At 47.6% G+C, this 23,698-nt stretch overlaps 1 protein-coding gene across 1 annotated transcript in view; it reads left to right on the top strand.

Moving 5' to 3' along the window:
• Positions 1-10,553: 10,553 nt before the first annotated feature.
• Positions 10,554-23,698, top strand: part of LOC120024834 (CUGBP Elav-like family member 4) — a 51,560-nt gene continuing 38,415 nt past the window's right edge. Inside the window, exons 1-2 of the mRNA XM_038969157.1 lie at positions 10,554-10,697; positions 11,805-11,853. Of these exons, the coding sequence (XP_038825085.1) occupies positions 10,554-10,697; positions 11,805-11,853 (193 nt within the window). The remainder of the gene's footprint in view (positions 10,698-11,804; positions 11,854-23,698) is intronic.

The following is a 23,698-nucleotide window of genomic DNA, read 5'->3' as shown; positions in this document are numbered from 1 at the left end:
TTCAGTAGTAGGTCTAGCTGTGAGTTAGCTGATTTCAGTAGTAGGTCTAGCTGTGTGTTAGACTGTGAGCTGATTTCAGTAGTAGGTCTAGCTGTGTGTTAGACTGTGAGCTGATTTCAGTAGTAGGTCTAGCTGTGCGTTAGCTGATTTCAGTAGTAGGTCTAGCTCTGTGTTAGCTGATTTCTGTAGTAGGTCTAGCTGTGCATTAGCTGATTTCAGTAATAGGTCTAGCTGTGTGTTAGACTGTGAGCTGATTTCAGTAGTAGGTCTTGCTGTGAGTTAGCTGATTTCAGTAGTAGGTCTAGCTGTGTGTTAGACTGTGAGCTGATTTCAGTAGTAGGTCTAGCTGTGTGTTAGACTGTTGCTGATTTCAGTAGTAGGTCTAGCTGTGTGTTAGCTGAGTTCAGTAGTAGGTCTAGCTGTGCGTTAGCTGATTTCAGTAGTAGGTCTAGCTGTGTGTTAGACTGTGAGCTGATTTCAGTAGTATGTCTAGCTGTGTGTTAGACTGTGAGCTGATTTCAGTAGTAGGTCTAGCTGTGTGTTAGACTGTGAGCTGATTTCAGTAGTAGGTCTAGCTGTGTGTTAGCTGATTTCAGTAGTAGGTCTAGCTGTGTGTTAGACTGTGAGCTGATTTTAGTAGTAGGTCTAGCTGTGTGTTAGCTGATTTCAGTAGTAGGTCTAGCTGTGTGTTAGCTGAGTTCAGTAGTAGGTCTAGCTGTGTGTTAGACTGTGAGCTGATTTCAGTAGTAGGTCTAGCTGTGTGTTAGACTGTGAGCTGTGAGTTCAGTAGTAAGTCTATTAGAGTGTGAGCTGAGTTCAGTAGTAAGTCTATTAGAGTGTGAGCTGAGTTCAGTAGTAAGTCTATTAGAGTGTGAGCTGAGTTCAGTAGTAGGCCTATTAGAGTGTGAGCTGAGTTCAGTAGTACGCCTATTAGAGTATGAGCTGAGTTCAGTAGTAAGTCTATTAGAGTGTGAGCTGAGTTCAGTAGTAAGTCTATTAGAGTGTGAGCTGAGTTCAGTAGTAAGTCTATTAGAGTGTGAGCTGAGTTCAGTAGTAAGTCTATTAGAGTGTGAGCTGAGTTCAGTAGTAGATCTATTAGAGTGTGAGCTGAGTTCAGTAGTAAGTCTATTAGAGTGTGAGCTGAGTTCAGTAGTACGTCTATTAGAGTGTGAGTGGAGTTCAGTAGTAAGTCTATTAGAGTGTGAGCTGAGTTCAGTAGTAAGTCTATTAGAGTGTGAGCTGAGTTCAGTAGTACGTCTATTAGAGTGTGAGCTGAGTTCAGTAGTACGTCTATTAGAGTGTGAGCTGAGTTCAGTAGTACGTCTATTAGAGTGTGAGCTGAGTTCAGTTGTAAGTCTATTAGAGTGTGAGCTGAGATCAGTAGTAAGTCTATTATAGTGTGAGCTGAGATCAGTAGTAAGTCTATTAGAGTGTGAGCTGAGTTCAGTAGTAAGTCTATTAGAGTGTGAGCTGAGTTCAGTAGTAAGTCTATTAGAGTGTGAGCTGAGTTCAGTAGTAAGTCTATTAGAGTGTGAGCTGAGTTCAGTAGTACGTCTATTAGAGTGTGAGCTGAGTTCAGTAGTAAGTCTATTAGAGTGTGAGCTGAGTTCAGTAGTAAGTCTATTAGAGTGTGAGCTGAGTTCAGTAGTACGTCTATTAGAGTGTGAGCTGAGTTCAGTAGTACGTCTATTAGAGTGTGAGCTGAGTTCAGTAGTAAGTCTATTAGAGTGTGAGCTGAGTTCAGTAGTAAGTCTATTAGAGTGTGAGCTGAGTTCAGTAGTAAGTCTATTAGAGTGTGAGCTGAGTTCAGTAGTAGGTCTATTAGAGTGTGAGCTGAGTTCAGTAGTAAGTCTATTAGAGTGTGAGCTGAGTTCAGTAGTAGGCTTATTAGAGTCTGACTATATACTTATGATCTGGTTCTAGCCATTTAAATTAACATTGAAAGCGTTATTCCATCCCAAAATTTATTTAAAAAAATATAGTGTAGGTCCCATGTTTCATGAGCTGAAATTATTCCAGAAATGTTCCATATGCACAAAAAGTGTATTTCTCTCAGATTTTGGTTACAAATTTGTTTACATCCCTGTAAGTGAGCATTTCTCCTTTGCCAAGATAATCCATCCACCTGACAGGTGTGGCATATCAAGAAGCTGATTTAACAGCATGATCATTACACAGGTGCACCTTGTGCTGGGGACAATAAAAGGCCACTCTAAAATGTGTAGTTTTGTCACACAACACAATGCCACAGATGTCTCAAGTTGAAGGAGCGTGTAATTGGCATGCATACTGCAGGAATGTAAGCCGCCTCTAACGTTGTTTTAGAGAATTTGGCAGTACGTTCAACCGCCCTCACAACCGCAGACCACGTGTAACCACGCGATCCCAGTATTTCTGTCTGTAATAATGCCTCCCCAGTCGGTGGGCCTTGCTCCCAAGTGGGTGGGCCTATACCTTCCCAGGTGGGCCTATGCCTTCCTACATACAGTATTTAGACCCTTTACTTAGTACTTTGTTGAAGCACCTTTGGCAGCGATTACAGCCTCAAGTCTTCTTTGGTATGACGCTACAAGCTTGACACACCTGTATTTGGGGAGTTTCTCCCATTCTTCTCTGCAGATCCTCTCAAGCTCTGTAAAGTTGGATGGGGAGCGTCGCTGCACAGCTATTTTTAGGTTTCTTCGGAGATGTTCGATCGGGTTCAAGTCCGGGATCTGGCTGGGCCACTCAAGGACATTCAGAGACTTGTCCCGAAGCCACTCCTGCGTAGTCTTGGTTGTGTGCTTAGGGTTGTTGTCCTGTTGGAAGGTGAACGTTCGCCCCATTCTGAGCATTCTGGAGCCGGTTTTTATCAAGGATCTCTCTGTACTTTGCTCCGTTCACCTTTCCCTCGATTTTGACAAGTCTCCCAGTCCCCACAGCATGATGCTGCCACCACCATGCGTATCTGTAAGGATGGTGCCAGGTTTCCTCCAGACGTGACACTTGGCATTCAGGCCAAAGAGTTTAATCTTGGTTTCATCAGACCAGAGAATATTGTTTATAAAAACCTGTTTTCGCTTTGTCATTATGAGGTATTACAGTAGGTGTAGATTGATTAGGAAAAACATTTATTTAATACATTTTTGAATAAGGCTGTAACGTAAAAAAAATTGTAAAAAGTCAAGGGGTCTGAATAGTTTCCGGATGCACTGTGTATGTATACTGAGTGTACAAAACATTAGGAACACCTGACATAGACTGACCAGGTGAAAGCTATGATCCCTTATTGATGTCACCTGTTAAATCCACTTCAATCAGTGTAGATGAAGGGGAGGAGACAGGTTTAAGAAGGTTTTCTAAGCCTTGAGATAATTGAGACATGGATTGTGTTTGTGTGCCATTCAGGGGGAATGGGAACGACAAAAGATTTAAGTTCCTTTGAACAGGGTATGGTAGTAGGTACCAGGTGCACCGGTTTGAGTGTGTCAAGAACTGTAACGCTGCTGGGTTTTTCACGCTCAACAGTTTCCCGTGTGTATCAAGAATAGTCCAACAACTAAAGGACATCCAGCCAACTTGACACAACTGTGGGAAGCTTTGGAGTCAGTCAACATGGGCATCCCTAGCTGTTCTGAGGGCAAAGGGGGGGGACAAGTCAATATTAGGAAGGTGTTCCTAATGTTTAGTATACTCAGTGTATATACAGTATATATTTTGTTTTATTTTAAAATATTTTTTATATACATTTTGGGATGGAAAAACACACAGTTTTTCTATGCAGAAAAATCCCTGTAGCTACTGTTTATGCTCTAGTAGTAGACTGCTGACTGGCTCTGTCTGTTTTCAGAGAACTAGAGCTCCCCCACTGCTGAGCTGCTCCGTCTGTCTGGGACAGCGGGGGCTCTATAGGAAGCAGAGTACACACAGGTGGAACTGACTGTGTCTAGTCTACTCTAGGGCCTGTCCCGGATACCTGGAGCAGTGGGCCGCCTGCAGAGAACGGCCTGCTCTCCGTCTTCCTGGTCCTCCTCTCCCTCTTTCATCTCCCCCTTCCCTTCATATCCCTGGCAGAGAGAGGAACGCTGCCGTACCGAGCGAGCCTCTTAAGCCTCCTGTCACTTTGACTAATTTGTTAGTCTTGTCTCACTGTGTCGAATCTTCACCCCACTCCTCCCTCCGCCCCTCCCTGCATCACCCCCAGCTCCCTCCTCCCCTCCCCGCATCACGCCCAGTTCCCTCCGCCCTCCATCCCTGGATAAAAAAGGGCCATAAATGTAATGTAGTGCTGTGGCCGCTCTATCTGCAGCCAGGGAGAACCGGGGCTTTATGAAGCAGAAGATAAACTGACGGCCAGATTCCTCATCCCAAGCCCTCGCTGTCTGACTCTGTCCCACCTCACAACCGAGACCTGCTGGGCCAAGGTAAAAATAGAGAAAGGAGAGGAGAGCTATTATAAATGCTACTTTCTTTCTTGCTCCGTTCAGAAATTCTGTTCAGCCGGGCCCTCAGAGGACCAGGAAGTGATAGCGGTGTGGAGTGAGTGCCAGCTTCACACTGCAAAAAACGATCGCCAACTACTCTCCTCCATCCGGGGGAATCAATTGCTAGGTAATCAGGGAGCATGGGGGGACTAAATTTAAAGAGACACAAAAACAAAAACACAAACATGTCCTCCTCCCCTACGCTAAAGGATCACACCAGGGAATACACTCTGGCTACAACCAAAGTTATTTGCTTGAAATAGAAGCTCTGGCTGATAGCTAAAAATAGATCCCACCTCTCCACTCCCTGTCAAGCTGTCAGTGTCCCTCTTCCTCATGTGAAGGCAGACAGAGTTCTCCTTCATGTGCTGTTCCAGCAGACAGCCAGTGTGTGATTACTAACCCTCAGACCCACACGTCGACAGGCCCGACCTCTCCTGACTCCCCAGCGTCACACAGGGAGAGGGAGCTGGCTGGCTGGCTGGCTGGCTGGCTGGCTGGCTGGCTGGCTGGCTGGCTGGCTGGCTGGCTGGCTGGCTGGCTGGCTGGCTGGCTGCGGACACGCAGGCTAATTTGAGAGAGGAGAGCTACTCCTCACTCGGCTCGTTCCCCTGTGTGTGTTCCCTCTTTTCTCTTCCCAGCTGAACACTCCGACATGTGAGGAGCAGTGGGTAATGGGAGTGATGGGTGGGGTTTGTTGGAAGGAAGGATGGGCTGTTTGCAGTGTGTTAGCCTGTTAGCCTTTGCTGTCCACTACAATACCACTGGCTATTTCTCTCTGGCGCTCCCAGTACAGTCATCTTTAATTGAGCTTAATAGGCTGTAAATGGCATCAACAGCTTCAGTGAATGTTCTGATGGAGGAGCCAGAATATAACAGTGTTGAACAGAAGAATGCAGTGGTAGTCCAAATCAAACCACAGTTGTATAAGGAAGAGGTATATGAGTCAAAAACCAGGGGCCTGGCCTAAGGGATGAGATGTACTTTTAGAGATTTTAACTAAATACTTTATGCAAAAACTACTCAGGCTCTGTGAGATAAGTCATAGCTGTCATATTAAACTCAAAACTAATATTAATAAGATTCAGCTTTTAAAGAGTATTCACTTTAATTAAAGGTATGCTTCTCTGGCCTATAGAGAAATAGTAAGGAACGTGTTGTATCATGGCCTGGCTTGTGGGCAGTGGTATTTACAGGGAAGTAAATGTGGTCAAAGGCCAATGGTGTCCTCACTCTTTCTCTCTCTCTCTCTCTCCACTGCACCATTTTCAAACACATGCACGCACACACACAACTCCCTGGTAAATGTAAACAGGTTGTTTCTTCCACATTGTTGGTTTTCCTCCCTCCGTGACTGGAGCAAAATGTTCTTTATTATAACGGAATGAGAAATATGGATCAGCCCCTGGAGATTACAGAGATGTAGAAAACGTGTAAAAAGGGGAGAGAGAGAGTAGAGAAAGTCAGAGAGAGAGATAAAGAGAGAGCGAGGTAGAGGAAGAGGTGGGAAAGCAAAAGATGGAGGGAGAGAGACAGAGAGTGGAAAAAAGAACGACAGAGAGGGAAAACAAAGAAAATGGAGGTGGCATGTGTGAGCCCAGCCAGGGCTGTGAGCTGAGTTCCCAGGCAAGACAGCGTGAGCTGCCTATTTGTCAGCATTGATCAACCCATTAAGAGGCTGTGGTGGGAAGCATATTGGTTTTGGGGGTCAAAGGGCCAGAGAGATAAAGGAAGGGGGGGGTGCTGAACTATTTTCAGCTCTGGCTGCTGCACATCTGCAGGATGAAAAAAAGACTGGTATTCCATCTTCACACTACAGCATATAGGAAGTTCATTTTGCGTTCAGGCAGTCCCTGTGGGTGAGGTGAAATATGACATTTGTCCCAGTAGTACCTATGGATACGTAGCATATGTTTTATCTTGCTTATACAGCCTTTCTATTTCTCTGGGAGTGTCGTAGAAGACATGGCCACCAGTCAGGCAGATAGATAGCATGTCATGCGTCTTCCTTGGTGTCTGGGTGTGTGTGTGTGTGTGTGTGTGTGTGTGTGTGTGTGTGTGTGTGTGTGTGTGTGTGTGTGTGTGTGTGTGTGTGTGTGTGTCTGTGTGTGTGTGTGTGTGTGTGTGTGTGTGTGTGTGTGTGTGTGTGTGTGTGTGTGTGTGTGTGTGTGTGTGTGTGTGTGTGTGTGTGTGTGTGTGTCTGTGTCTGTGTCTGTGTCTGTGTCTGTGTCTCTGTGTCTCTGTGTCTCTGTGTGTGTGTGTGTGTGTGTGTGTGTGTGTGTGTGTGTGTGTGTGTGTGTGTGTGTCTGTGTGTGTGTCTGTGTGTGTGTGTGTGTGTGTGTGTCTGTGTCTGTGTCTGTGTCTGTGTCTGTGTCTGTGTCTCTGTGTGTGTGTGTGTGTGTGTGTGTGTGTGTGTGTGTGTGTGTGTGTGTGTGTGTGTGTGTGTGTGTGTGTGTGTGTGTGTGTGTGTGTGTGTGTGTGTGTGTGTGTGTGTGTGTCCAAGCCCAAGGGGAGAGCAGGCTGCTGCTGCTTCGTCTTCCGTCTCCCAGAATTCATATCATTAACTCTGCCTTGATCTGCCCGCTAATCCTGCTACTCAGTAATAAGGGATTAAAATGTCACCTAAGCCACCTACTGTTATTGAGCCCAGAGACGTGTGTGTGTGTGTGTGTGTGTGTGCATGAGAGAGGGAGAAGAGAGAGACAGAGAAAAACAGGATTGTAGGAGTGAACAGCATGGTTGGGCAAGTGTGTGTGTGTGTGTGTGTGTGTGTGTGTGTGTGTGTGTGTGTGTGTGTGTGTGTGTGTGTGTGTGTGTGTGTGTGTGTGTGTGTGTGTGTGTGTGTGTGTGTGTGTGTGTGTGTGTGTGTGTGTGTGAGAGAGAGAGAGAGAGAGAATACTGTAGGAGTCTGTATGTTCAACTGTATGTGACATACTGTAGAATAAGACAAATGAGTGTTTTCCTTTTGTGAAATTGTGAACAGCTATTGAATATGTTGCTACTGTTTTGGCTAAGGTGTGGTTGGGGTTGGTTGGTCTGAAGTTAGGGTGTGGCCTCGTTCTTGAAAGTTTCATAAAAGTGGGACATGTTATGAAAAAAAAATATCTATAACCTCTCCGGGCAAACCTAGAGAAAGACTCATGGAGGAGAAAGACCGAAAGGAATGCCAATTCACTGAAAAACAGCCCAGTCCAGAGCAGACCAACAGGCTGCCTGCCTGCTGCCCTCTTCTGCCTGGTTGCCTAGCAACCCCTAGTGTACTCCTCTGTGAGGCCGGCTCACTAATGACTGCTGTTGCCGCAGCAGCTCAGAGGCTACTAATGGTTCCCGTCTTCAGAGCTGTGGAGCCTCATGACCAATCGCTGCAGTCTAGGGCCAGGAGACTGACTGATCACTGGGCAGGGACCCCAAGACCTCAACCCACCTTAACTCTCCCTAACACCACCACTCCATTCCACCACCACCCTGTCCTCCACCTCTCCCTAACACCATCGCTCCATCCTCTAACTCTCCCTAACACCATCGCTCCATCCTCTAACTCTCCCTAACACCATCGCTCCATCCTCTAACTCTCCCTAACACCACCACTCCATCCTCTAACTCTCCCTAACACCACCACTCCATCCTCTAACTCTCCCTAACACCATCGCTCCATCCTCTAACTCTCCCTAACATCACCACTCCATCATCTAACTCTCCCTAACACCACCACTCCATCATCTAACTCTCCCTAACACCACCACTCCATCCTCTAACTCTCCGTAACACCACCACTCCATCATCTAACTCTCCCTAACACCACCACTCCATCCTCTAACTCTCCCTAACACCACCACTCCATCCTCTAACTCTCCCTAACACCATCGCTCCATCCTCTAACTCTCCCTAACATCACCACTCCATCATCTAACTCTCCCTAACACCACCACTCCATCCTCAAACTCTCCCTAACACCACCACTCCATCCTCTAACTCTCCGTAACACCACCACTCCATCATCTAACTCTCCCTAACACCACCACTCCATCCTCTAACTCTTCCTAACACCACCACTCCATCATCTAACTCTCCGTAACACCACCACTCCATCCTCTAACTCTCCCTAACACCACCACTCCATCCTCTAACTCTCCCTAACACCATCGCTCCATCCTCTAACTCTCCCTAACATCACCACTCCATCATCTAACTCTCCCTAACACCACCACTCCATCCTCAAACTCTCCCTAACACCACCACTCCATCCTCTAACTCTCCGTAAGACCACCACTCCATCATCTAACTCTCCCTAACACCACCACTCCATCCTCTAACTCTCCCTAACACCACCACTCCATCCTCTAACTCTCCGTAGCACCACCACTCCATCCTCTAACTCTCCCTAACACCACCACTCCATCCTCTAACTCTCCCTAACACCACCACTCCATCATCTAACTCTTTCTAACACCACCACTCCATCCTCTAACTCTTTCTAACACCACCACTCCATCCTCTAACTCTCCGTAACACCACCACTCCATCCTCTAACTCTTTCTAACACCACCACTCCATCATCTAACTCTCCCTAACATCACCACTCCATCCTCTAACTCTACCTAACACCACCACTCCATCCTCTAACTCTCCCTAACACCACCACTCCATCATCGAACTCTCCCTAACACCACCACTCCATCATCTAACTCTCCCTAACACCACCACTCCATCCTCTAACTCTACCTAACACCACCACTCCATCATCTAACTCTCCCTAACACCACCACTCCATCATCTAACTCTCCCTAACACCACCACTCCATCCTCTAACTCTACCTAACACCACCACTCCATCATCTAACTCTCCCTAACACCACCACTCCATCATCTAATTCTCCCTAACACCACCACTCCATCATCTAACTCTCCCTAACACCACCACTCCATCATCTAACTCTCCCTAACACCACCACTCCATCATCTAACTCTCCCTAACACCACCACTCCATCATCTAACTCTACCTAACACCACCACTCCATCATCTAACTCTCCCTAACACCACCACTCCATCATCTAATTCTCCCTAACACCACCATTCCATCATCTAACTCTCCCTAACACCACCACTCCATCCTCTAACTCTTCCTAACACCACCACTCCATCATCTAATTCTCCCTAACACCACCACTCCATCCTCTAACTCTTCCTAACACCACCACTCCATCATCTAATTCTCCCTAACACCACCACTCCATCCTCTAACTCTTCCTAACACCACCACTCCATCCTCTAATTCTCCCTAACACCACCACTCCATCCTCGAACTCTTCCTAACACCACCACTCCATCATCTAATTCTCCCTAACACCACCACTCCATCCTCTAACTCTTCCTAACACCACCACTCCATCATCTAATTCTCCCTAACACCACCACTCCATCCTCTAACTCTTTCTAACACCACCACTCCATCATCTAACTCTCCTTAACACCACCACTCCATCCTCTAACTCTCCTTAACACCCCTACTCCATCCATCCAAGAGTGTTGGGGTTCTCCACCACTCTCCTCCTTCACTCCAAACAAGCCAGCAGAGAAAAGCAAAGGCTTCTAGACACAACATCTGGAACTCCCCAAGTCCCCCATCTAACCGCCACACAGCCCCAGTCACTTTATCTTAAACCCTCCAGGCTCTAACCACAATTAGTCATCGGTGCTCCCATTCAGACACAGCCCAGTTCCACCACTCACAGTACAGTATCCCTCAAACAGCACTATACTGAATGGTTTATATGGGATATGCATGGGATCCAGTGACAACCCATCTGTTGCTCTAATGAGTTAGTATTATCATAGTCATAGTGCTACAGCCGGCCGTGGGATAAGACAACAATAGATCTGTGTTATCTTCAACTCATGGCCTGTAAGTGTTGACATTAGCGTGTCTGTGTGAAGGTTTGTGTGGGGGTGGGCTGTGCAGCGTTACCCTTTGGTCCGGCGCCACGGTGTATTCTGGTGTATCCTGGTGTATATACATGTGGAACTAGGAGTGTGACGATAGATGCATACATCCCTCCACGTCGTTTAGTCTCTTGGCTATATTTGACTCATGACGTCTGGGCTCATGTCAACTGCTGTCAAGTGTACCACGGCCCTAAGCCTTCCAGTCATAGTGAACCTGACTGATGGGAGTGGGCAGCCCTGCACTGTGCTGCTCAGTGACAAACACACTGGTCCTGTCCTCATGCCCTATGTAGGAGAGACAGGCCCAGTGCCCAGGGTCTACTGCAGTCTCCAGGAGACACAGCCAATACACCACTCATGGAAGGCTGCCCTCACTAAGCACAGAGACTCTCTACACTGACCTTTACCCCCACACTATTCATCCAGGGGAATAGGAAGATATTTGTCTTGTTTTATACAGTCAAAGGCTTTGAAACGTCATTTTTTTTTACATGTCATACTCCTGAGAGAGATGGAACCGTGTTCATTGGGCAAAGAGAGCAATGGGAGTTTTTATTCACAGCAGGCGTTCCCTCTAATGTTGGGCTTGGCGCTGCTAAGCTTTTTCCTCTCTGGACTGTATCTTCAGAGGTTGTTTATTGATTTGCACTTCTAACCTTTTTACAGGACTTTCTGTGTTTCTTGGACGTGTTTTTGGGTGTGGCTTTGAAAAGCCAGTGTGTCTGAGGTGGGCTTGGCTGACCAGAGGAGCAGCATACTGGTCACGACGCTTGGATCTGGTCCTGGGGGGAGGGGTGGCGGTGGTAGTGGTCGGGGAGGTAGGAAGTGTAGATGGGTGGAGTGTGCAGAGCTGGGCAGGGCAGGGCAAGGCATAGAAGGGTAGGGGTGGAAAAGAGAGAGGGAATGAGGGGAGGGAGGGACAGAGGGAGAGAGGATGTGTATAGAGCTGGGCAGGGCATGGCTGTAAGGGACAGAGGGAAGTAGGGAGGAGACAGGAAGCTCAGGGCAGCCAGAGAAGACCTCTCTGTGGGGTGATAGTGGGTGATGTAATGGCATTAATCTCCTCATGCCATCTGACAACCAGTGTGACTCTGTCATTGAAAAGTGCTAATTCTGCTGAACTGTGAGGGGGAACCAGGCATCTCCGGAGGCCAAGGCCCTGGATTAATTAGGCATGCTGGCATCAAACTCAAAGCTCACACATTCTCCTCTTCTTCTTTACTAGAACAGAACAGAGCAGAGCACTGTTTGTTTTGTGTATCTGATGCTCCAGTGAGTCAGGACAAGAACTACAGGCCCATGAACACCACTCTGTCCCCCTTCTGTCCTGGTAGTGGTTGTAGTGGATGTCCCCAGGTGGCCACACTAACCCAGGTGTTTTCTCCTCTCTCTGCAGATGAACCGGCCCATCCAGGTGAAGCCAGCCGACAGCGAAGGACGAGGAGGTAATTAACCTTCTCCTGGTTGTCCCTTCCATCTTTTCACTCCTACTCCCTCCCTCCCTTCACCCCTCACTTCACCCCTCCCTCCACCCCTCCAACCCTCCACTCCTCCACCCCTCCAATCCTCCGCCCCTCTACCCCTCCACTCCTCCGCACACCTTAATAATCTGCTCTCAGTAGGGACACACTGGGAGTTTGCAGAGTAGCCGTTAATATAGGTCACTCGCCTCTATTGACTTCCCATCTGTGCCGGCCGGACCAACAGAGAGATGGGCTGTGTCAGGTTCACTGTCACTCTGAGAGGTTCAAAGTCGAGTGAGGAGCGGGAGGAGGAGAGGCTGGGTGGGGATCTATCCCTCCTCACTGTCCTCAGAGTGACAGCTCAGCCTGGTTACAGATGAGAGCCACTGGGAGTCAACCCCCCCTTCCATGCACCTCCATATCCTTCCTCTTCCCCCCTCCTCACCCCCACACAGCCACACTTCAGAGGTCCTGTATAGGCTTTACCAGTCAACACCAGGACAGTCAAACCCATCCACTTTGTACTGCCAGGTCAATCGTACAACTCAGATTTGTTATTTTGACAGCATATAAAATGGACAGAGGAGAGAGTGTAGTTAGTAGTCAGACATGTTTATAAATTATCAGTGATTTTGGGTTTAGGCCTTCAACACCAAATCACAAAACAGAATTAAGGTTTTTACACAGAGCTGAAGAGCCACCCGCCAGCTTGGCCCTAGCCAGAATGACAGTGTGATTGACTAGATCATTCCAAAGCCATTTGTAACATTATCGGGGTTAATGCAGATTAAGCCAGTTACAGATTTACATGTGGCATAATTACATCTAATTGACCCAGTGTGCGTCTACATTGTGAGGGTCAGATGCATTATATGTATCCAAGCCTTCTGAGTTCCACCACAGCCAGCCAGGGTAAGATTAGACCCAGACTGAGACAGTTTGGTGATTTACGTGGTCAAGATGTGTGAATCAGCCGGCACATTTCCCTGTTCTCTGACACACACTCGCTCTCCTATTTAGATCTTTAATTAACGACCATCTAAAAACAGGCAAAGTCTGACGGACAAGACCTGGGCGGGAGCCAATCGGCATATTCACAGAGATAAATTGGATCTCTGGTTTAAGGGAGGGAGGATGGATGGGCACCGATATCAATTACTACTCTTTCTCTAGCCTGAGAGGAGAGGAGAGGAGAGGAGAGGAGAGGAGAGGAGAGGAGAGGAGAGGAGAGGAGAGGAGAGGAGAGGAGAGGAGAGGAGAGGAGAGGAGAGGAGAGGAGAGGAGAGGAGAGGAGAGGAGAGGAGAGGAGAGGAGAGGAGAGGAGAGGAGAGGAGGAGAAAGAGAAAAATACAGACAGAGTGAATGAAATACAGAGGACTCTCTATGCCAGCCAGCCCAGTTCTGTTCTCTAGCTAGTCAGTCTGTTACAGGAACTTTGTGTTGGAGACGACAGACAGGGTATAGGACACGGCGTGGCGCTGAATGAAATGCGAGCACAACGACAGGCCAGGACCCAACATAGATACAGTATCGAGCGTTAATGGCAACAGGAAGTCATCAGACAGGGCAGGCAAGTAAAGCGTAGCCTCGGCTGATAATGAAATTATATTTACTATGAAGGCCTCGACTTAAAGGAAAACAAACAGCCCTGGGTAGGAAAGGGATTAATCTCTCCCTCTGTGTGTGTGTGTGTGTGTGTGTGTGTGTGTGTGTGTGTGTGTGTGTGTGTGTGTGTGTGTGTGTGTGTGTGTGTGTGTGTGTGTGTGTGTGTGTGTGTGTGTGTGTGTGTGTGTGTGTGTGTGTGTGTGTGTGTGTGTGTGCGTGTCTCAGTCAGAGCAGATAGAGGGAGGCCAGCCCAACCAGGTAGACAGTATTCCCACCAGGGCCCTAGCTGCAGATTGGATAGTAGTGGGACGTGCGCTTGCGCCAAGACTTCTGCCCCCATGGAATGGAGACATTTATCACATACAAGACATCAGCAATTATCTGTCATGAGGAGTCGCAAAGGTGTCTCGGTTACGTGCTTCTGCAGGCATTACGGCCCATTAGTGGGTTTAGAGACGCTCGTACACCCCCCTGCCTCCCTCCCTCTCCCTCCTTCCTGCCTCCCCCTCCCCCAGAGAGCTGTCTTCTCTCCAGGGATAGAGATGTGTCAGGAGCGCTAGTAAAAGTTTGGCACAGGAACTGACTCTGGGACCAGACAACACATAATCCTGCACATCTATTGGCATTTGTGGATAGAAAAACGAATTCTCTGGGCCGTCTATTAGAATGACTCATGGGTTATTTATTTCTCCTTTGCATTATCAAATAGAATAGGAGGATGGGATGCGAGGAGGCTTTTCAGACTTTAAATCTATTGTCACATTGCTGCTCTGAGTCAACCAGCACTCCTCTCCACTCCTCTCCCTCCAAGTCCATCTTTATCTCTTGTGTTACAACCCAGCCTTTATTTTCAACTTGATCAAGTCATGATTTCAATTGGGAGATATGGCGAGACAATTGAAGCAGGGTGCCCCTGCTCTTCTGCTATGTGGACAGTGCTTGAATAGAAAGTGTCTCATATCTCTACTTTAAACCCAAGCAATTTGCCTCAATCCAAACGGGGCTGGGGAAGTGGATAGAGAGAGGAGGGATAGAGCTAGTGATAGAGAGAGAGAGGGCTCCAGAGCAAGGCCCAGCGAGAAAAGGAGGGAGTGAGGGAGATGGAGAGCTGGGGTCGGCAGGATGAGGGAGCTAACGGAGGGTGATGGGTTAGCTGAGCGAATCTCAGCACTAAATCATTTGGGAAGCACCCCTTTCTTATCTCTTCCTCTCCATCTAGGAATCTCTTCCCCCTGACCTTGTCTGCTGCTGTGTTTGAAGAAAAGATGAAGCCATATTATCTTTATTGGAGATGGCCATTATCTAAACACAATCTGCAGGCTGCAGGTCCCACTCCTCCTGTAGCCATCCAGCCATGGCCGCCGTAGTAGAATGGAGAGAGACCATGCTGATGAGGACAAGGATGGTGGATCAGTATCAAGCGCCCTCTCTCCCTCCCTTTATTATCCCTTTATTAACTAGGAGAAGACAGAGTGCCTCCCTCCTTTTCTCTCATTACGCTTCTCTAACACACAAGCACTTCCATCTGCATTTACCTTTTAGTCCAATCTCCATGCTCTCTCTACAGCAGTGTTTACCAACTCCAGTCCTCCAGTACCCCCAACAGGACACATTTTTGTTGTAGCCCCGGACAAACTCACCTGATTTGACTCATTGAGGGCTTGATGATTAGTTGACAAGTTAAATCAAGTGTGGTTGTCTGAAGCTACAACAGAAATGTGTATGTTGGGGGTACTGGAGGACTGGAGCTGGGAAACACTGCTCTACAGTGTACAGTGCCTTACAAAAGTTTTCATCCCCTTTGGCATTTTTCCTATTTTGTTGTATTACAACCCCCTTTGCTATGAAGCCCCTAAATAAGATCTGGTGCAACCAATTACCTTCAGAAGTGACATAATTAGTTAAATAAATTTCACCTGTGTGCAATCTAAGTGTAACATGATCTGTCACATGATCTCAGTATATATACACCTGTTCTGAAAGGTCCCAGAGTCTGCAACACCACAAAGCAAGGGGCACCACCAAGCAAGCGACACCATGAAGACCAAGGAGCTCTCCAAACAGGTCAGCGACAAAGTTGTGGAGAAGTACAGATCAGGGTTGGGTTATAAAAAAATATCCAAAACTTTGAACATCCCACGGAGCACCATTAAGTCCATTATAAAAAATGGAAAGAATATGACACCACAACAAACCTGCCAAGAGAGGGCCGCCCACCAAAACTCATGGACCAGGCAAGGAGGGCATTAATCAGAGAGGCAACAAAGAGACCAAAGATAACCCTGAAGGAGCTGCAAAGCTCCACAGCGGAGATTGGAGTATCTGTCCATACGACCACTTTAAGCCGTACACTCCACAGAGCTGGGCTTTACTGAAGAGTGACCAGAAAAAAAGCCATTGCTTAATGAAAAAAAATAAGCAAACATGTTTGGTGTTCGCCAAAGGCATGTGGGAGACTCCCCAAACATATGGAAGAAGATACTCTGGTCAGATGAGACTAAAATTGAGCTTTTTGGCCATCAAGGAAAACGCTATGTCTGGTGCAAACCCAACACCTCTCATCACCCTGAGAACGCCATCCCCACAGTGAAGCATGGTGGTGGCAGCATCATGCTGCGGGGATGTTTTTCATCGGCAGGGACTGGGAAACTGGTCAGAATTGAAGGAAGGATGGAGGGCGCTAAATACAGGGAAATTCTTGAGGGAAACCTGTTTCAGTCTTCCAGAAATTTGAGACTGGGACGGAGGTTCACCTTCTAGCAGGACAATGACCCTAAGCATACTGCTAAAGCAACACTTGAGTGGTTTAAGGGGGAAAATGTAAATGTCTTGGAATGGCTTAGTCAAAGCCCAGAACTCAATCCAATTGAGAATCTGTGGTATGACTTAAAGATTGCTGTACACCAGGAGGAACCCATCAAACTTGAAGGAGCTGGAGCAGTTTTTCCTTGAAGAATGGGCAAATATCCTAGTGGCTCTACAAAGTATTGACTTAGGGGGGGTGAATAGTTATGCACGTTCAAGTTTTCAGTTTTTTTGTCTTATTTCTTGTTTGTTTCACAATAAAAAAAGATTTTGCATCCTCAAAGTGGTAGGCATGTTGTGTAAATCAAATGATATGACCCCCCCAAAAAATCTATTTTAATTCCAGGTTGTAAGGCAACAAAATAGGAAAAATGCCAAGGGGGCTGAATACTTTCGCAAGCCACTGTATGTTCATCTTTTGTAATAGAAGAAACACACCAGACCGACGGACGGCTAAAAGACAGCTAAAAGTCTCATTCTAATAGATTGCCCAGATAATTAGTTTTCCTATCCACAATGGGCCAATAGATCTGCAGGATTATGCGCCGTCTGGTCCCACAATGGTGGGGCTCTAATGTTACATTATCAGGCAGACACATACAAAATGGTGGGAAAATGTAGCATTAGAGTCCCACCATTCTGAATGCCTTCTTCCTGGTAATGTAGAATTAGAGTCCTGCCAATCTGTATCTGTCTACCTGATCATGTAGAATTTGAATCCCACCATTCTGTATTTGTCTACCTGATAATGTAGCATTGGAGTCCCAACATTATGTATGCATCTTCCTAATAATGAAACATAGTTCCTTCATTCTGTATTTTTCTACCTGATAATGTAGCATTCGAGTCTCTGCGTATCTTTACATAGTTGCAGTTTGACTAGAGCGTGTATCAAGGTTCGTAGTTTCTGTCTGGGTTGCACTCTGCCCTACGGCATCCTGAGAAAGGCATTCTTTTTTTGCTCTGTGTTCGTCCTTGCCTGGGCGCTTCCTCATCTCAGCGCGCGTCTCTGAAGGATGACCCCAGTCTGGGAGGTGAGAGATTGACAGGACCTCAAGCTCTTGTGCGCTGTGCTGTCATGCCCCGCCCAGCAGATAGGGAAGAGTGAGGGCTGATGCGTGGTTGCTGCAGCAGGCTGCCAGGCCGCTGGGGAGGGGCTGTCTGGAGGCACCTCAACACCCACTGAGGACCGTGCTCCACTTTACATGCAAATGAAGCCAATAGATCTCTCTCCGCCTCTGGACACAAAACATGCAAAACTTTGAAAAGTCAGAAAGAGCTCGGCAGGGCGGCACACACCCAGTTTGTCAGAGGTTCAGGGAACACAGTATAGTAGCTCAAGGTTGGCTGGGCATTACATTTAATTGCTTTGTTACAGCATCTGTATGATAGGGCCATGCCATGAGAAAACATACACCCACATTGTATAAGAAATAATAAATGGAGTTTAAATATTTGGACAGAAATTGGAACAGGCAATTTCACCAAATTTCTTCCGTTGTTCTGTGATCGTTTTTGAAAGTCGCAATGAAAGGCCCTCCTTGTGCTTCTGAGTAAATGAAAGTGACAGCCCTTGCAGTACGAGTAATGCATTTACAAGCAGGGGGCCTGGATCCTATCATCATTCCTCCTGCAGCAGGTAGCCTAGTAGTTAGAGCATTGGGCCAGTAACTGTAAGGTTGCTGGATCGGATCCCTGAACTGACAAGGTAAAAAATCTATTGTTCTGCCCCTGAACGAGGAAGTTAACCCACTCTTCCCAGGGAGGCTGTCATTGTAAATAAGAATTTGTTCTTAACTGACTTGCCTAGTTAAATAAAGGTTTAAAAAATGAAATGTAAAAAATGCCTGATACGGTGACAATTTCAATATTCCTTCCCTTCTGATGATTATATTTACCCCTTCACTATGTTGAAAAATACTTCTGGCATATGTCAGATTAGGCCTATCAGTTAAGAGACTATGGGTCTGCTCAGAAGCAGGGCCAGTCAGATGTATCTTCATCAGCATTACAGCAGGCCAGGCTGAAGCTGGGATTGGAGCTGGGAGGGAGCTGGAGATGGAGATGGAGCTGGGTATGAAGCTGGGGGTTTTATATAGAGCTGGGGTATAGGGCTGAGGAGCAGGGCTGGAGCTGGGAATGGAGCTGGGACTGGAGCTGGGGTTGGGGCTGAAGCTGGGGTCTTTATATAGAGCTGGGGTATAGGGCTGGAGCTGGGATTGGAGCTGGGGAGGGAGCTGGAGCTGGGGGCTTTATATAGAGCTGGGGTATAGGGCTGAAGAGCAGGGCTGGAGCTGGGAATGGAGCTGGGGCTGGGGACTATATAGAGCTGGGGTATAGGGCTGAGGAACAGGGCTGGAGCTGGGACTGAGGACTATATAGAGCTGGGGTATAGGGCTGAGGAACAGGGCTGGAGCTGGGGCTGGGGACTTTATATAGAGCTGGGGTATAGGGCTGAGGAACAGGGCTGGAGCTGGGGCTGGGTACTTTATATAGAGCTGGGGTATAGGGCTGAGGAACAGGGCTGGAGCTGGGGACTTTATATAGAGCTGGGGTATAGGGCTGAGGAACAGGGCTGGAGCTGGGGCTGGGTACTTTATATAGAGCGGGGGTATAGGGCTGAGGAACAGGGCTGGAGCTGGGGCTGGGGACTCTCTATAGAGCTGGGGTATAGGGCTGAGGAGCAGGGCTGGAGCTGGGGAGGGAGCTGGACCTGGGACTAGAGCTGGGGTATAGGGCTGAGGAGCAGGGCTGGAGCTGGGGAGGGAGCTGGACCTGGGACTAGAGCTGGGGTTGGGGCTGAAGCTCGGTGCTTTATATAGAACTGGGGTATAGGGCTGGAGCGGAAGCTGAAGATGAAGCTAAGCTGGAGCTGGGGTTGCAGTAGACCAGCAGGGCTACAGTATTGGGGGCTGTATATAGGGCTGGGGTATGGGGCTGAGGAATGGGGCTGATGAGTAGGGCTGGGGTTAGGCTATAGAGTGGGGTCTGATCCCACCATGGCAGAGCCTTGCAGGCAGCAGCCGTGTGCCATACAGCGTCAGGTCCAATAATGAGCCATCAGCACCATAACCCATCTGATGTGTTGCCTGAAACATTACTGTGTGTTTGAAATGAACCCAGAGGCCTAGCAGGAGGCTTTTATCGTTTGGTGCAGCTGTCCATGCTTTCAGAGCACAGCACTCACATACGGTCCGTGTGAGCAGCACGCTTTACGGGATATGGAAATGAGGCATTCAAAAAACATGTCAACCACTGACACTTTAGTCTAGCATGAGACTAATTGTTTCTAGGGTGGCATTTATTTGCAACCAGAAGGAAAAACTTTAGCTAAGTAGGTTTCTCAACAGCTCATTCCCCACCCTGAGAGAGAGAGAGAGAGAGAGAGAGAGAGAGAGAGAGAGAGAGAGAGAGAGAGAGAGAGAGAGAGAGAGAGAGAGAGAGAGAGAGAGAGAGAGAGAGAGAGAGAGAGAGAGAGAGAGAGAGAGAGAGAGAGAGAGAGAGAGAGAGAGAGAGAATACTGTAGGAGTCTGTATGTTCAACTGTATGTGACATACTGTAGAATAAGACACATTAGTGTTTTCCTTTTGTGAAATTGTGAACAGCTATTGAATATGTTGCTACTGTTTTGGCTAAGGTGTGGTTGGGGTTGAGAGAGAGAGGAAAATATAGAGAGGGAAAGAAAATATCAAGCCAGACACACTGCACCCTACAACAAAAGTAGCACTTTAATCCAGAGAGAGAAGCATCAGTCTTGACAGCATATGGCATCTGTGCAAAATCCATTAATTTTTAATACACCGGGCGCTGAAATGAAAAGGCTTCCTGAGACAAGCGATTGTCAGATGTCAGTTGTGTTTTGATAACTTTGATCTTCTCTTTTATTTGCATTCCTAAAATGGGGCCGTCCACATGCCATCTCAGACTGGACATGCCGTCTCAGACTGACACAGCCCTATATCCCACACAATTACACCTACCTTCAGTCAAGCAATGAACAGCTGCGGAGAGAGAGACGAGTGGAGGATAGTGTGTGTGTGTGTGTGTGTGTGTGTGTGTGTGTGTGTGTGTGTGTGTGTGTGTGTGTGTGTGTGTGTGTGTGTGTGTGTGTGTGTGTGTGTGTGTGTGTGTGTGTGTGTGTGTGTGTGTGTGTGTGTGTGTGTGTGTGTGTGTGTGTGTGTGTGTGTGTGTGTGTGCGCGCGTGCAGTCAGTTGGACACTGTAGCACACAAACCTAGCTATCCATCTCTCTCCTTCTCTCTTTCTCTGTTTCTCATGCAGACACTTATGTTTAATGTAACGCAGTGGGGAGGAAGGACCATGTCGATTACATGGGTGGCTACTGAGTGGAGCCTCATTCACAGTACAGATCACCTGTTATAGTAGGGCTCCTGTTCTATCAGGGCTCATTTACAGACAGGGGTAAGAGGGGCTAGGATCTCTGTGAGAGATAAGTATGGAGGAGAGGGGTCAGACAGACAGTCGGGTCAAGTAGCCCCGCCATGTCAGTTAAATCCTAAGTGTTCTGCATAGTGAAGCATTCACTTTAGTCTGGATTATAATGCAGGATTGTACTTTAACTGTATTCTCATTGATTTTCCCCCTCCACACACACTTTTATGAAGAACTCTCTCAGTCTGTTCTGGAGGCTAGACATCTCGTTATGCAGAGTGGTGAGCATCGCTGGTTATTTATTCATAATCATAAATGCACTTTAAAAGCCTCCGAGTGGCCATAAGAGTAGAGAAACCTTGCCGATCCAATAACGCGCTGCTTTGGAGACAGGTGCAAAATGGACTAATTAATAGCGATTCATACTCTGGCCAGGGTGTGCGGTGCGGTGGGCCGGCCGGCTCGACGAGAGGAGAAGAGTGCTTAGGTCAGGCAATGAAAAGATATCGGCTCCAAATTCAATCTTCTCACTCCGGCCGTTCCTCCCTCCCAGAGGAGGGCTCAGAAGAGCTCTCACTCTCCTTTAACGCTTTCGCCGGGTGTCATTTATTTCTTCAGTTTGCATGTTTGAAAAGTTCATTACCTCACTCATGGCTAGTTAATTAGCCTTGTAAAGCTATCATTAGACCTCCTCAGGCCCCGGTTGGAAATGAGTCTTTGTCCCAAAACATTAAGATGCCACAGGAGGCCTGTAAAAGTGCACTTCTACCATTAAGGCCTGATAGTGACACCCCAATGAAACGTCTGATGACCGAGAGAGAGAGAAAGAGAGAGACAATCCAAATGGAGTCAGGTGTGTTCTGGGAGCCACTCAAGTCTCACCTTATGTCTCATCTCTGAAGCTCTGACTCATTCCAGACAAACACCTGTCCTGAACTGCTCTGTGAGCTGAAAGCTGTGAATGCATCCCAGCTGAGACCCATATCCTGTCCTGTTCTGGTTTCTGTTTTGGTCAGCTCTTTTTTTGAACCTTTATTTAACTAGGCAAATCAGTTAAGAACAAATTCGTATTCACAGTGATGGCCTACCAAAAGGCAAAAGGCCTCCTGCGGGGACGGGAGCTGGGATTAAAAATAAATTAAATTAAATATAGGACAAAACACACATCACGACAAGAGAGACAACACTACATAAAGAGAGACCAAAGACAACAACATAGCATGGCAGCACCACATGACAACACAGCATGGTAGCATCACAACATGACAACAACATGGTAACAACACACACAAGGCAGCAGCACAAAATGGTAGCACCACAAAACAGGGTACAAACATTAAAGGGCACAGACAACAGCACAAAGGTAGAGACAACAATACATCATGCAAAGCAGCCACAACGGTCAGTAAGTGTGTTCATGATTGAGTCTTTGAATGAAGAGATGGAGACAAAACGGTCCAGTTTGAGTGTTTGTTGCAGCTCGTTCCAGTCATTAGCTGCAGCAAACTGAAAAGACGAACGACCCAGGGATGTGTGTACTTCGGGGACCTTTAACAGAATGTGACTGGCAGAACGGGTGTTGTATGTGGAGGATGAGGGCTGCAGTAGATATCTTAGATAGGAGGGAGTGATGCCTAAGAGGGTTTTATAAATAAGCATCAACCAGTGGGTCTTGCGACGGGTATACAGAGATGACCAGATTACAGAGGAGCATAGAGTGCAGTGATGTGTCTTATAAGGAGCATTGGTGGCACATCTGATGGCCAAATGGTAAAGAACATCTAGCCGCTCGAGAGCACCCTTACCTGCCGATCTATAAATAAAGTCTCCGTAATCTAGCATGGGTAGGATGGTCATCTGAATCAGGGTTAGTTTGGCAGCTGGGGTGAAAGAGGAGCGATTACGATAGAGGAAACCAAGTCTAGATTTAACTTTAGCCTGCAGCTTTGATATGTGCTGAGAGAAGGACAGTGTACCGTCTAGCCGTACTCCCAAGTACTTGTATGAGGTGACTACCTCAAGTTCTAAACCCTCAGAGGTAGTAGGGAGTAGAGAGACCTATGGGGAGAGGGACATTCTTCTTACCAAACCACATGACCTTTGTTTTGGAGGTGTTCAGAACAAGGTTAAGGGCAGAGAAAGCTTGTTGGACACTAAGAAGACTTTGTTGTAATACAAAACCCGGGGAGGGGCCAGCTGAGTATAAGACTGTATCACCTGTGTATATCATCTAGTCCCCATTCAGCCAGTCCCCATGACCACACACTGTGTAGCCTGTTCTCCTCTGGCCTATCAGGCCAAGGGCCGATAGAGGAGCTTTAATGAGTAGAGAGATGGCTGCTGGGTGTGTGACGGTGACGTGTGAGGCGTGACTGCTGTAGACAAATGTGTAGGAGCAGGAGAATGTATGAGGCCAGTTATTACAGCAGATGGTCATGTAGGAGTGAGAGGCTGGGGCCATGGTCATGACGTTTTGAAGTGTGAGGCTGGGTCCAGGTGAGGTGGGGTCTGTGTGAGGCTGGGTCAGTGTATCAAATCAAATTATTGGTCACATACACATGGTTAGCAGATGTTATTGCGAGTGTAGCGAAATGCTTGTGCTTCTAGTTCCGACAGTGCAGCAATATCTAACAAGTAATCTAACAATTCCACAACAACTACCTAGTACACACTAGCTAATACACTCCCTGTATGGCTGGGTCAGTGGGAGGCTGGGTCCGTGTGAGGCGTGATCAGATGAGCGTGATCGTGACTAGCAACAGGGCTTCCACTTTAAGATGAAGCTCTGACACTGCCATAGTAAGAGCAGCACGCCGTCGGGCAGGCGGGCAGGCAGGCAGGCAGGCAGGCGGGCGGGCGGGCGGGCGGGCGGGCGGGCGGGCGGGCGGGCGGGCTGGCTGGCAGGCAGGCAGGCAGGCAGGCAGGCAGGCAGGCAGGCAGGCAGGCAGGCAGGCAGGCAGGCAGGCAGGGCATACTGATTATGCATGTGCTCATTTGTGTGTTGAAGCAGGGAACAGCCAGGCACG

This window comes from Salvelinus namaycush, chromosome 30, assembly GCF_016432855.1.
Source record: "Salvelinus namaycush isolate Seneca chromosome 30, SaNama_1.0, whole genome shotgun sequence".
Lineage (NCBI taxonomy): Eukaryota > Metazoa > Chordata > Actinopteri > Salmoniformes > Salmonidae > Salvelinus > Salvelinus namaycush.
Note: the sequence above shows the minus strand (reverse complement) of the source record. Positions and strands in the feature narration are given on the sequence as shown.